Source organism: Bison bison, unplaced genomic scaffold, assembly GCF_000754665.1.
Source record: "Bison bison bison isolate TAMUID 2011002044 unplaced genomic scaffold, Bison_UMD1.0 scf7180017864166, whole genome shotgun sequence".
Classification (NCBI taxonomy): domain Eukaryota; kingdom Metazoa; phylum Chordata; class Mammalia; order Artiodactyla; family Bovidae; genus Bison; species Bison bison.
In genome coordinates this window covers 514,507-530,136 of record NW_011494738.1, presented here as the reverse complement: position 1 = coordinate 530,136, position 15,630 = coordinate 514,507, and the positions used below count along the sequence as shown (strand labels likewise).

The 15,630-nt window shown below is 37.1% G+C and overlaps 1 protein-coding gene across 4 annotated transcripts in view; it reads right to left on the bottom strand.

Moving 5' to 3' along the window:
• The window catches only part of EFEMP1 (EGF containing fibulin-like extracellular matrix protein 1), a 70,691-nt gene that overhangs the window by 49,621 nt on the left and 5,440 nt on the right, over window positions 1-15,630 (bottom strand). For all 4 annotated transcript variants that reach the window (XM_010841656.1, XM_010841657.1, XM_010841658.1 and 1 more), the window contains exons 3-4: window positions 15,265-15,313; window positions 14,700-15,101 (exon numbers count right to left, since the gene is read on the bottom strand). In XM_010841656.1, coding sequence (XP_010839958.1) covers window positions 14,700-15,101; window positions 15,265-15,313 — 451 coding nt within the window. The remainder of the gene's footprint in view (window positions 1-14,699; window positions 15,102-15,264; window positions 15,314-15,630) is intronic.

Here is a 15,630-nt window from a genome sequence, read left to right as displayed (position 1 = left end):
ATCTGTATGGGCTAAACTTGAGTAGGTATGTGTATATATGTGTATATGTGTGAATGTAAATAGCTGGAACAAATCCAGGCAAGGAAGGGGGGGCATTTAGGCTGTTTAGGCAGGTCTCTAAGGTGTCTTTTAACAACTTCTTTTGGAATATCCTTTCCTTTTTTAGATGAGGTACCTTTTGATATCACAAATTTCTCAGGGCAGGACATGGATAAGCAGAGAAAACCATCTTACATAACATTATCTCTTTAGGCCTCAAATGACGAAAAACAGTGATTAGGAGAAAAGTGTACTGGTGGGTTTTGAATGATGCCAGATACATAAACTGCTCACATATTTTAGGAGAATGATTTATTTTGAACAAATTCTTTAAGAAGCTTCTTCAAATAAACAAATTCAAAGGACTGAATAACAGACTCTGGAAAGCAAACTTATACTGCTGTGCATAATTTTGGTATATTAAAAATATTGAGATGCTTAAATTTTTTAGTGAACAGTAACAATTTAATGACATTTTGTGAATATGACAGCAACAATTTAATGACATTTTGTGAATGTATGTATAAGAGGAGGGCCTTATGGCAAAATAGTGAGATCTAATTAATCACCACCAAACAAAAATTCTTCCCTGATCCACATTGTGACAGATCTGGTCTCCAGGTTGGACAATGAGTGGGAACCCCTGAGTTATTTCCTTATTTTAGATTGTGTTCCACTGTCCACTCAAGGGAGTAGGATTAGATTCTCTGCAGCACACAGAGCTGTTTAGAGTACAAAACTTGTTTCACTACAGTCCCTAGAGCTTTTTGAGGTTTTATATGCACAAAGGAAGTTGTGGTTTCCATCATGATTCTCACTTTAGCTGGGCACACATAAAGCAAAACACACAGCTTTCATGGTTGTGTCTAGTTCTGTTGTCTCCTTCACACTCCTAATTCATGTACAGTTAAGTACAAGGTAGCTATTAGCTCCCAGGGTCCCCTCAGTATTCTGCATTCTTTCTTCCTGGGACTCTCAGATCTATGGATTTCTTTCTCACTTCTCTAGAAATTCAGTTCTTCCTACCTTGGGACCAGATCATAACTGTGCTTCTTTAAGTCACCTACAAACAACTAAGTAACTTTCCTGGATTCTACCCTTTAGCATTTTAACAGGATAGATTTTAAAAGAATGGTTTCATTCCTAGCCACAGCAATCAGACAAGAAAAATAAATAAAAGGTATCTAAATTGGAATGGAAAAGGTAAAACTATTTGCAGATAACTTGATACTCTATACAGAGAACCTTAAAGACTCCACCAAACACTTTTAGAACTAAATAAATGAATTCAGCAAGACAGGCAGGATAAAAGATTAATATACATAAATCTGCTGCATTTCTTTATACTAACAATGAAATACCAGAAAGAGAAAGTAAAAAAAAAAAAAAAATCCTATTTAAAATCACATAAAAATACTTGCCAAAGCAATTCTGGGGAAAAATAACAAAGCTGGAGGCATAACCCTTCCACACTTCAGGTGATACTGCAAAGTTATAGTAATCAAATAGCATGGTATTGGTACAAAAACAGACATATCGATCAATGGAACAGAATAGAGAGCCCAGAAATAACCCACACAATTACAGTCAATTAATCTATGACAAAGGAGGCAAGAATATACAATGGAGAAAAAGACAGCCTCTTCAACAAGTAGTGTTGGGAAAGCTGTACAGCTACATGTAAATCAATGAAACTAGAACACTCTCTCACACTATATACAAAAATTAATTCAAAATGGTTTAAAGACCTAAACACAAGACATGACACCATAAAACTCTTAGAACATAGTCAAAATATTCTCTGACATAAATTGCAGCAATATTTTCTTAGATCATGCTCCCAAAGCAATAGAAATAAAATAAAAAATAAACAAACAGGGCCAAGCAAACTTAAAACCTTTTGCACAGCAAAGGAAACCATTATCAAATGAAAAGATAACCTACAAAATGGGAGAAAATTTTTGCAAATGATGCAACAGACAAGGGGTTAGTATCCAAAATATACAAACAGCTCATATAGCTCAATATTAAAAAAAAAAAAATCAAAAAATGGGCAGAAGACCTAAACAAACAATTCCCCAAAGAAGACATACAGATGGCCAATAAGCACATGAAAAAATGCTCAACATCACTAATTATTCAGTTCAGTTCAGTTCAGTCGCTCAGTCATGTCCAACTCTTTGTGATCCTATGAATTGCAGCACGCCAGGCCTCCCTGTCTATCACCAACTCCAAGAGTTCACCCAAACTCATGTCCATTGAGTCAGTGGTGCCATCCAGCCATCTCATCCTCTGTCATCCCCTTCTCCTCCTGCCCCCAATCCCTCCCAGCATCAGGGTCTTTTCCAATGAGTCAACTCTTCGCATGGAGTGGCCAAAGTACTGGAGTTTCAGCTTTAGCATCAGTCCTTCCAATGAACACCCAGGACTGATCTCCTTTAGGATGGACTGGTTGGACCTCCTTGCAGTCCAAGGGGCTCTCAAGAGTCTTCTCCAACACCACAGTTCAAAAGCATCAATTCTTTGGCGCTCAGCTTTCTTCACAGTCCGACTCTGACATCCATACATGACCACTGGAAAAACCGTAGCCTTGACTAGATGGACCTTTGTTGGCAAAGTAATGTCTCTGCTTTTTAATATGAAATCTAGGTTGGTCATAACTTTCCTTCCAAGGAATAAGTGTCTTTTAATTTCATGGCTGCAATCACCATCTTCAGTGATTTTGGAGCCCAAAAAAATAAAGTCTGACACTGTCTCCACTGTTTCCCCATCTATTTCCCATGAAGTGATGGGACCAGATGCGAGTGTAATGCAAATCAAAATCACAATGAGTTATCACTTTATATCAGTCGGAATGGCTATCATCAAAAAGTTTACAGATCGTAAAATGCTGGAGAGAGTGTGAAGAAAAGTGAACTCTCTTACACTATTGGTGGGAATGTAAACTGGTACAGTCACTATGGAAAACAACATGGAAGTTCCTTTAAAAAACTAACAGTAGAGCTACCACATGATCCAGCAATCCCACTCCTGGGCATATATCCAGAAAAGAAGAAAACTAATATGAAAAGATATATGCACTCCAATGTTTATGGCAGCACAATTTACGATAGCCAGTATATGGAAACAGTCGAAGGGCACATCAACAGACAATTGGTTTAAAAAGATATAGTATGCCAAAGAAAGTTCAAACTACCATACAGTTGTGCTCATTTCACATGCTAGTAAGATTATGCTCAAAATTCTTCAAGCTAGGCTTTAAGAGTATGTGAACCAAGAACTTCCAGATGTACAAGTCGGGTTTAGAAAAGGCAGAGGAACTAGAGATCAAATTGCCAACATTCACTGGATCAGAGAGAAAGCAAGGGAATTCCAGAAAAACATCTACTTCTGCTTCATTGACTACACAATGGAAATGAGAATAAACTACGGAGTCACAACAAACTATGGAAATTTCTTAAAGAAATGAGAATATGAGACCACCGTACCTGTCTCCTGAGAAACCTGTATACAGGTCAAGAAGCAAAAGCTAGAATCAGACATGGAACAATAGACTGGTTCCAAATTGGGAAAGGAGTACGTCAAGGCTGTATATTGTCACCCTGCTTATTTAACTTCTATGCAGAGTACATTATGCAAATGCTGGGCTGGATGAATCACAAGCTGGACTTAAGATTGCCAGAAGAAATATCAACAACCTCAGATATGCAGATAATACCATTCTAATGGAAGAAAGTGAAGAGGAACTAAAAAGCCTCTTGATGAGGGTGAAAGAGAAGAGTGAAAAAGCTGGCTTGAAAGTTGACATTCAAAAAACTAAGATCATGGCATCTGGTCCCATCACTTCATGGCAAATAGAAGAGGAAAAAGCGGAAGCAGTAACAGATTTTATTTTCTTGGGCTCCCAAACCACTGCAGACAGTGGCTGCAGCCATGAAATTAAAAGATGCTTGGTCCTTAGAAGAAAAGCTATGACAAACCTAGACAGCTTATTAAAAAGCAGAGACATCACTTTGCTAACAAATGTCTGTATAGTCAAAGCTATGGTTTTCCTAGTAGTCAGGTAGAGATGTGAGAGTTGGACCATAAAGAAGGCTGAGTGCCAAAGAATTGATGCTTTTGAACTGTGATGCTGGAGAAGATTCTTGAGAGTCCCTTGGACAGCAAAGATATCAAACCAGTCAATCCTAAAGGAAATCAGTCCTGAATATTAATTAGAAGGACTGCTGCTGAAGCTGAAGCTCCAATACTTTGGGTACCTGATACAAAGATCTGACTCTTTGGAAATAATCCCAATGCTGGGAAAGATTGAAGGCAACAAGAGAAGCGGGTGGCAGAGGATGAGATGGTTAGATAGCATCACCAACTCAATGGACATAAGTTTGAGCAAACTCCAGGTGATAATGAAGGACAGAGGAGCCAGGTATGCTGACGTCCATGAGATCACTAAGATTGGACACAACTTAGCAACTAAACACAACAACAACACACACACACACACATATATATACAATGGAATATGTCATAAAAAAGAATAAAATATATCATTTGCAGCAACAGATGGACCTAGAGATTATCATACTAAGTGAAGCAGTAACACACAAATGTTTTATGGTATCACTTATATGTGGAATCTAAAAAATAATACAAATGAATCTATATACAAACCAGAAAAAGATTCACAGACATAGAAAACAAACATATGGTTACCTAAGGAGAAATGGAGGCGGAGAAGGGATAAATTAGGAGTATGGTATTAACATATACAAACTACTATACATAAAATAGATAAGCAACAAGGGTTTACTGTATAGCACAGGGAACTATGTGCTTCCCAGGTGGCTCAGTGGTAAAGAATCCGACTGTCAATGCAGAAGACACAAGAGACACGGGTTCAGTTCTTGGGTTGGGAAGATCTCCTGGAGAAGGAAATGGCAAGCCACTCCAGTATTCTTGCCTGGAAAGTTCCATGGGCAGAGGAGACTGGTGGGCTATTCTTGGGGTCGCAAAGAGTTGGACATGACTGAACGACTGGGCATACATGCATAGGGAACTATATTCAATATCTTCTAATAACTCATAATGGAAATCTGAAAAATATAACTCAATCAGTTTTCTGTACTCTTAAAATTAACACAATATTGTAAGTCAATTATATTTCAATTTTTTAAAAAATTACATAACCAAAAAACAACAACAAAAAAACTACACATAGTTTGTGGCTTGCAGTCAAGGGACAGGACCAAGATAGATTGCTCTGATCCCTTCTTCCTTTTTTGCTCTTATTTTAACAGAGTTTTACCCAGTGCCCTGATTTCCTCCACAGTATTGGACAGCTTACATAAACATTTTTTCAGCCTTGTGATTGTTTCACTTCAAATATCATAAATATTAACATTTCCCTGAGCCAACTGTATTTTCATTATTCACCATTTTATTTCTGATGAAGGATATATCTGATACAGAGATGCAATCACTGGTTAAATGGCTTGTCAGAAAGTTAAAAGAATTATAGTGTTTCTTATTATTAGTCTGGCTTTAGGAATAATAGCAACTTATTTATTTGCCAATGTTTTTTAAAAACCTAACAATCCATAATATAAAGAATAAATTTCATAGTTTCTTCTTTCAAATGTCTTAAGCTTAAGATAGGTACTAGATATCTAAGACCTCCATTGTTAATAAAAAGTTTGATACATACAGAGTTGGGAAATATAATTTATACATATATGGTATACATAATAGCTCATTTTCAAGGATGGTTTTAGAATTCAAGTAAACTTTAAGCATGAATTCTCTAAAGATTAAAAACCATTCATTTATTCAAACAACACACACACACATACACAAACACAAAACATTTGCTTAGTGCCATTTCAATAGTAAGTAAAATAGGACATAATTTAGGAAGATACTGAGACAGAGCTAGAGGACAACATTAGTATTTTGTTGGGAAGAGTTACTGAGGATGGAACAGTCATAAATGTTTGCTCTGCAGTGCTTCAGCATCATGGGTATTGTCTAATTTTGTATTCCTCCACATACCCCTGCCCCTAACCTTGTTAGCATTCCTATCCGCAGCACCCTGCTTCTGGGGGAGTCTCCTGGGAAACCACTCTTGAGTAGGAGGAACATTGACACAAAGCTGTCTTTCCCTTGTTCTGGCTTGTCTACATGATGCTTACTTCCCTCGCTGTTTGGATCTTAATTTCCTCTTCAGAACTCTCAACTTCCCCTCATTATTCTCTTCTAAATATTCCATTCCAGGAAGGAACCAGACTTTTGTTCTTCACCATATATCTGGGAACATGTTCTTTTTTTTGTCCAAATGTGGATTTTAGTAAATTTTAAGGATACCTGTATCACATATTGATTTTGCTACTACTTCTGGCAATTTATTATGTATTTCTTGTGATGTCCCATGAGTTATTTTCCAGAGTTGTATTTTGTTTCTTTTATTGTTATTTGATAATTCATGGGTTGATGATGGCGAATTCCCAAAGGACAATGTCCACTCCTACTTTGATCCTACCAAAGTGCCTTAACAATAAAAAGTGATTCTTAAAATTTGATGGAATTACTGAACATTAACTGAATGGTTTTGCATTCTGTTTGATCAATTTCACTCGTGATATTGCTTGGTTACCCTTGATTAGTATAAACATACAATTATTTTAAAGGTAGTTCAAGTTTTAGGATTGAGTTAGCCAAATATCTTAAGTTTTTAAGTCTCTATTTAGTATACGTTTATATAACATTAATTCACACTCTGTCCCTCCTTTTAATCTGTGCTTATACAAAATTGACAGCAATAAGCTATCCATGCTGCTGCCAGTATCCTGGCACTCAGCCTTCCTTTCATGTCATTCCTTCACTTCATCTTTATTAAATGTTTACAAATCATTTAGGTTCAAGCTACAAGTCTGCAATTGTGGCTAAATGCTTACAATGAGAGCTGTTTTCTTCTACAAATATTTGAATGCAGTTTTCTTGATCAGTTTTATTTTTGAGTGTGCAATTTGCAGTTACCTCCTGGAAAAAGAAGCATGCTAATGAATTTCAGATGTGGCACAGATTACTTATTTGTACATTCGTGCAAAATCAAACACATTTGGGACAAATTTTGTTTACTCTTTGGTTTCAAAGAACAGAATTGTGCCAATAATTCAACAAGTGCAAAGGCAATCTTTACCAATGGGGCAATTTGTTGATTTCAGAGATTCTGGTTTGAAATTTCCTTCTGGAGAAAGAGATAATGAATATCCAGTGCACATTCCTGAAGTTACCCAGACTTGCATTTCTACTCTAATCTGCTTCTTTTTGCTTCTATGGGGCGAGGAAAATTCATTCTGCAGATTAAGTGTTAATTAGTTTTAAGAATCTTGTCTTTGATGGGAAGCAAATCTTTTATAAAGTTTTAATTGAACAGAAGATACTCAAACGAATAGTATTCTAATATTTGATGATATTCACAGAATCTAAAAGGGATGTCAGCTATGTATCTGGTATAGAAAGGATCTCCTATCAGTTTGGTAAATAAAGCACACTGTTAAGGCCAAAATCAGAATCAACATTTTCCTCTTTTGCAACTCTACATGAACTGAACCTCCACACAATGTCTGTGCCTTGAGTGTAAGGGGGATGCCTTGCACTGGGATGACCCAGAGGGATGGTATGGGGAGGGAGGAGGGAGGAGGGTTCAGGATGGGGAACACATGTATACCTGTGGCGGATTCATTTTGATATTTGGCAAAACTAATACAATTATGTAAAGTTTAAAAATTAAAAAAAAAGAATAAATGGGCAAAAAAAAGGTACAGGTATCACTTAGCACCAATCATTATCACAGCCAAAACATAATTGTGAGTTTCACCTACTGACAATTTAAGGGCATTTATAGTATTTCACAGGGCTTCCCAGATGCAGTGGTAAACAATCCACCTGCCAATGAAGTAGATGCAAGAGATGTGGATTTGATCCCAGGTTGGGAAGATCCCCTGGAGTAGGACATGGCAACCCACTCCAGTATTCTTGCCTGGAGAATTCCATGGACAGAGGAGCCTGGTGGGCTACAGTCGTTGGGGTCACAAAGAGTCGGACACGACTGAGGGACTGAGCACAGGACAGCATCATAATATTTCACACTTGCAGGCTTCATGGAGAGGTGAAAGACCTCTGGTATTCTTGTTAAGATGTCCCCCTTTCCTCTAGATTGCACATATATGCTCTTGGTTCAGGAATACAGTCCTAACCAGGACTCATGGCCAATCATATTTGGGGATGAGGGCACTGGTGATGAGAAGTAGACATATTATTCTGTCCCATAAGCAGAAAGTATTTTTGATGTTTTCTCTTCATTACTTCCCATATCCCACATAAAGTATTCTGACTCCACCCTTTGATTTTTACAACTGAATGCAACTTCCTGAGGTTAAAATTATGTTAGGCCATTGGTTCTCATACTTGAGTAGGGATCAAAATCATAGGATTGTTAAGACACAGATTGCTGAGCCCCATCCTTAGAGTTTCCAATTCAATAGTTCTGATGGGGCCCATGATTTTGCATTTCTAATAAGTTACTGGATGATGCTAATGTTTCTGGTCTGGAAATCACATTTAGAAAATCATTGAGTTAAATAGTTATATAACTTGGTCTTTTGTGGCAGAAGTGTGATCATATCGCTATCTTCCATCCTTCTACCTTAAGTAACTATCATTCAATTTTTATGAAGGAATTTTCTGACTATGCATGAATCACAAAGATGCACATATTATTTACAAATGTGTATTAAAATGGGTCTTAAATTAACTGAAATTTGATGACTATAGTGCTTGGAGACGTAAATAATGAAACAATGCTAGATTTTTCAGGAAGAAATCAATGCAATTATATGGCATCAGATTATTTAAAAAGTAATTAAGTTTTCCCTATAAACTCAACTCCTATTTACATGGCCTTAGAGAATTTTAAGATACTCAAAGATAATTAACAACTAAACACAATAAACTATTAGTAGGTGAAATACCTATTTTACATTCTGCTTAAAATATTTCTTTTCTGTTAATATAATAATTTACTCAATTATAGTCTTCTTTTTGCAAAATATCTATTTTCTGGATCAAAGCTCTTTGCTGGGCTGTATAATTATATATAACAAAAATTAGGCACTTCTTCACAAAACTAACCGGAGCAACCAGAGACCCTAATGACAGTAGTAAGGATCAACGAAAGGCTAGTATTTGAAAGTTGCTTGGTAATGACAATGCCAAGTATGCTAAGCTACTTGATTACACTGTAATTTATAAATCCTTTTTTGGATATGATATCATTTAAGTTTCAAATGAAAGAAGCCAACAAGAGATGTCCCTAACATCTGAGACTGTCTATGTGTTCAAATTTCTCTTTCTTAAAGTAGTTGTATAGATAATAACTTTTTTCCTTTTCAAAATACTACTTTAGTTATGTTTATAAAGAAATGTGCAGAGGATAATATATGGTCTCCAAGAGTGTGGAGCTTTTTAACCCTAAATATAATTTCTTAATTCCTTTAGGCTTTACAAAAGGCAGTATATTTCTCTTTTTAGCTTTTTAGTTGCTCCTGCATCATAGGTAATAATAACAGAAATCAAATAAAATCATTGAAGATACAGCTAAAACTGAAAAAAGAAATTTGGCAAACAAAAGTTTGTAGTTGAAGTATGGTTTTTAATTCAGCTGAGTGGTAAAATTTTTCCCAGTGGAAATGAGGAAAGATTATGACATGTATCCAAGTATGTAGGTGCTAATGTCTAGGTATCCTACACATGCAATCTAGAACAATGTGGAAATTGACAAACGGGCAGAATCCTGACAACTGCAAAGAAAGGCTCTGTCCAGGTACATAAAGATCAATGAAATATAGTTTTTCAAAGTTTAAAACAAATTGAAAAAACTGGACAAACTTACTTACTGGACAAACAATGCCTTAACCTGAAAAAGTGGCTTTCACACTGAAACTTTCCCACTGTTGGCTGTGGTGTGCAGAACATTTGGTTATTGGGGGTTTCCTGAGGTGCTCAACAATGCCATTTCTCCAGGACTGAGGCATTTCCAGGGAAGTGGGACATTTAGTTTTCAGGACAGTCTTGGGTAGACAGAGATGGTTGGAAACCCCAGGATATGTTTTCACATCTTTCAGTTATACCTTATATAATACAAGCCAGGAATTGCACTCTGGATTTGACTCCACAATCAGCTTTATTAGACATTTGTATCAAGTTCATTTTCTAATGGCATGGTTTCTTTAGCAAGTAAGTAATGATACTTGCAAACCCTGGCTGAATTTAGTAATGATTTAATTACCAGCCATTCAAAATATTCTACATTTAATTTTTGAAAGTTTAATTAAGTGGACAAATTCCTTTCAATTGGGCAATTGGTTTTCATATTTCTCTTATTTTTTCCCCTACAAGAATGGGGCTCTTAGAACATTATATATGGTAAAAAAAATTCTTTCTCAACTTGAACTAGTGTTTTCTAACTCCATATCCTTTGAAGATTACATAGTGACTATGCACTAAAGATCCAACTTCCTTTTGGAACAGATGAATATCTGTTGTCTTTGAGGTGGATGATATTTCATGGAAAAATAATTAATTTCTAAAGCTTAATTTTTACATGACTCCAGGTATCTGACACTGAAATGATCTTCATGAAATTTGATAGCTGCCAACATTCAGAAAACTAAGATCATGGCATCAGGTCCCATCACTTCATGGGAAATAGATGGGGAAACAGTGGAGACAGTGTCAGACTTTATTTTTTTGGGCTCCAAAATCACTGCAGATGGTGACTGCAGCCATGAAATTAAAAGATGCTTACTCCTTGGAAGGAAAGTTTTGACCAACCTAGATTTCATATTAAAAAGCAGAGACATTACTTTGCCAACAAAGGTCCGTCTAGTCAAGGCTACGGTTTTTCCAGTGGTCATGTATGGATGTCAGAGTTGGACTGTGAAGGAAGCTGAGCACCAAAGAATTGATGCTTTTGAACTGTGGTGTTGGAGAAGACTCTTGAGAGCCCCTTGGACTGCAAGGAGGTCCAACCAGTCTATCCTAAAGGATTCCTAAAGAATCCTGGGTGTTCATTGGAAGGACCGATGCTAAAGCTGAAACTCCAGTACTTTGGCCACTCCATGTGAAGAGTTGACTCATTGGAAAAGACCCTGATGCTGGGAGGGATTGGGGGCAGGAGAAGGGGATGACAGAGGATGAGATGGCTGGATGAAAACACTGACTCGATGGACATGAGTTTGGGTGAACTCCGGGAGTTGGTGATGGACAGGGAGGCCTGGCGTGCTGCGATTCGTGGGGTTGCAAAGAGTCGGACACCACTGAGCGACTGAACTGAACTGAAAGATGCAACCTGTCATTTGAAATTCTCAGTGTGAATGACTTCCCCAGTATCATGCTCATTTGGTAAAAATTACCTGGAAAAAAATGCTTACTGTGAATTGATATTTGGATGTTATGTTTTAAACCCTTTGGTTTTGCATAAAATTGAAAAAAACCTGGACAAATAGATGAATAAAGGTTAAATAATCATGTTTTGACTAAAAATGTTAAAACATGGAAAGCTGGTTAAAAATATATTTACAAAATAGAATACATTTATTTATTTACTTTTTTATTTTTGGCCACACTACACGTGGCATGAGATATCTTAGTTCCTTGACCAGGGATTGAACTCTTGTCCCTCTGCATTGGAAGTGCAGAGTCTTAACTGGACCACCAGGGAAGTCCCTAAAATAGAAAATATTTTAAAATATCTAGTGGTATTTAACTTATTAAGTGCCAACTGTGATTGATAATAGTGCATGCAAAGGCAAAATTGACTAACACTGAAATACAGTTCAGATTTCAGTCATTACATTAAAAATGTCCTCAGCTTTAAGTTAGATAATGATAAACTGTACCTGTTGAAAAATATACGTGGAAAAAAGAAATAATTTTATGGCAAAAATATGACTCATCTAAGGCATTCATTTATTCTGATCCAGCAATCATGGTAAATGTGTTTGGATTACTGGTCATAAGTACGCAACATTTAAAAGGAGAATGGAGATCTTTATTAAAACAGAAAGTTCCTCAAACTCTACAATGATGTCAGTAATATTGTCAGGTCCTTGGAGCACATTATTGTTTTAAGCAGAAGTCCCTACACTTTCACATTGGTTATAAAACATTATTTTGTGCTGCTGGCCTGGAATGAGAATGTCATACATCTGTAGGCAATTAGAAGAAGCTGGACTGCATGTTTGATCAGCTCAATAATAAACGGGCACAAGTGTGACTCGACTTATGTTAGATTCCCTAGACAGATTATCCTGTTGTTATCATATGAAATAACCCCCTTTTATCAACAATTAAGTAAATCCACATTTATGGGCACTTTGCAAAAGTGTGTGATGGGAAGAAATCCAACTTAAGCCTTAAGTCATCCAAAAAAACTTTTAACCCTGCTTTTAATGATACAGACCCCCCCAATCGCAAATTGTAGAAATTGGTTGAATTATGCAAAACAGTTTGGGTTGGAAATGCCTCATGTGCACACAATCAATGAATATGTATTTAGCATCTATCATAAGCATTTAAGAGTTTTAGCTTATAACTGAAAAAGAAATTCCCAAAGAAGAAAAGACCTTACTTTGTAAGGTAGTCTAAATCTTTGTTTAAGAAAGATTAAATAGGATTTCATTTTTATTATTCACTTTTTATTATACAGTTTTTACTGTAACCAATGCATGTTGTAAATCCTGAATATGTTTTATTCTAGAACTTCATTTGATTCTAGGCATTCTTCTTGCTTTCAACCACAGCTGTCAATGATGGATCATAAATTAGTTTGTAGTTTCTGATAAATGAATTTACCTGCTTTTTTTCCCTCCTAAGTACCATTCAAACATATGTCCGAAGTATAAAAAATAATTTAATATGTAAGTCAATACTTTAAAACTTTCACCAAACCTTTTCAGTTTCAGGAAAAATACCACCAAACCTTCCAATATAATTATATATTTAAATAATGCAATTAAAAGTTGGTATTTTAAATAAATTCAAGGTATTTTTAAACCAATATTCAGTCAAATACACATACCATACATATATAAATATATATTTATTTGTAAATATATTTTTATTTATTTATATATATATATATATATATATAAATAACCTCATGAGGTTATCTCTTTGACATAATCCTTAAATTAAATATCTGAATATCAAGCAGATGCTGAAGCATTCATCATCAATATTGGAATTCTGACTCATGACAGTAACACAAAACAGATGCTAATAAGATAGGCACTCTGAAAAGTGACACCATCACAGCATGGCTTAGCTCTTGATGTGGGATACTGAAAATTTGAATGCAAAATATAAAATAATAAAAGTCAGAGCCTGATAGGTTTCCTTACTTCATCTATAAACCATTTAAAATCTACTATATTTTTATACAGAAGATAAAACTCAACACTCGTGAATAAGGGGCAGCATCCTAGAAGTCCAAAAGATGCTTCTTTCACTTAATATAGCAGCTAGGTGACCCCAGTTGAACCCTTCTGTGTTGAGGGAGGAAGGTGCTCTCTTCTTCACTTATGTAAGTAGAAGGTAAGAACTCCTGGGCCCTTCCTATTGGCCAGTGTGTACAAGGCACTTATGGTGTATATGGGGTGTACCCAGCCAGCACCTGGCAGTGAAAAAGTAGTCTGAAGCTTCTATGGCCACATCAGGCAGATCTAAAAGGGTTTGCTAAGTAGGCAAAGAGGAACAAAATCCCTTAGCACAGTCCAGTTAGTTCATATGCTACACGTCTTCAAAGCCCAAGATTCTTATCAGTTTGCTAGCATGAGTCTACCGGATGTGTATTCTTTGTGAGAATAAACAGAAAAACCCAGGCAGATGGTGCCATGGTGCAAGTGATATAAGTGAAATGTGCTCAAATGAGAGCTTAAGAATAGATATAAGTGTGAGTGGGGGAAGACTCCTTCAAAGGTAATGAGAAGCAGAAGTCCCATTTCTTTATTCCTCAGTGAGGAAAACAAGTCACTGTTAAGTTCAATTAAGAGACCTTAAAGGGGGGCATTTGTGGAATAGCTTGACAGCACAATTTCAAATTCCAAATGAATAATTTGACTGCTCCTTTTGACAGCTGTGACTCTAGCCCCATCTGTCTGGGTTTGAAGGCTGGCTCTGCACTCACCACCTGTGTGACCCCTGGATCTTAAACTTGGCTGCACACTGGAACCACTTGGGGAGCTTAAAAAAAATACTGATTCCTGGAACCCACCCCCAGAGAGTGTTATTTAATTGGGCTGGGGTGTGGTTTGGACATGGAGAAGTTTTAAAGGCTCCCAAGTGACTCTAAATATGTGCAGCTAAGGTTGAGAACCATTGGTAACCTCTCTGAGACAGAGTTTCCTCATGTGTAAAATGATGACGACATGGGCAGCAACTACCTTTTATGATTTTTGTGATGATTGAATATGATAACGCAGGCAAAGCCCTTAGCACAAAGAATGGCAAGGGGGAAGCTCTCAATAAATGAGAGCTGTTGTCTTTCTCACCACAAGCTGCACTTGGGCAAGAACTTTCTCATTAGCATAGAAAGTCAAGCTTACCTTGGCACACGTTATGCTCACTCTGCTCATAGCCTGTTGCACACTGGATCCGGTGAGAAGGGTTGATGGGAATGCGCTGAGGGTCAGCTGGGTTCCGCCGGGTAACAAAGTTATTTCGGCCAGTCTGCACTTCAGCAGCAGCACTGGCGACAAAACCACCCCCAGGCACCACTCCACTGGCAGCGACGCCAGTGGCTGCTACACCCCCAGTGCCTGTACTAGAGGTCGCGGCTGCATTTGCAGCTGCACCCACACCTTCGGCTGCTGGTGTTTCTTGCTGAGGTTGCTCATTGTTGACAATAATCTGGGCTGTTTTAGGAAGGCAGAGGTATCCTCCATAGTGGTTGACACATTTCATTCCACCTTTGCAAGCATCTGGGACAATGTCACATTCATCAATATCTGTGGTGAGTAATAAAATAAGTCAGGAATCTTCTTACAGGGGAAACCGAACATGTAAACACATGCTTACACCTTTTGGGTATAATACAGGTGGGGCATGAAGGACATACTAGATGGGGACAGAGAGCTATGATCAGATGGGAAGTCTTTGAAGCTGGCTCACCTTTGCACTGCTGTCTTACAGGATCCCACTCATATCCATCTGTGCATTGCTGTGAAGAGGAGCCAGGAGACAATTAATTGAGTATCCACTCTCAAAGAAGTCACTCTAAAAGCTTCATATTTATGGCAATAGTCTTGGTACTAGAGTCCCACATAGATGATGAGATGGGTAGTTTAACATTCTGTAGCTTTTTAAAAAAGATACATCTGGGCACTGGACTGCTTCAGGGATCCCTTCTCAATCACCACCTGTCTCAGGTCTTTTGTTGCATTTCCATTGGATCCAGTTGCCCATAACCATCTTGGAATTCCTTTCTGTCTTGATACTAATATTCTGTAATCTCTCTCTCTCTTTTTTTTTTTTTTT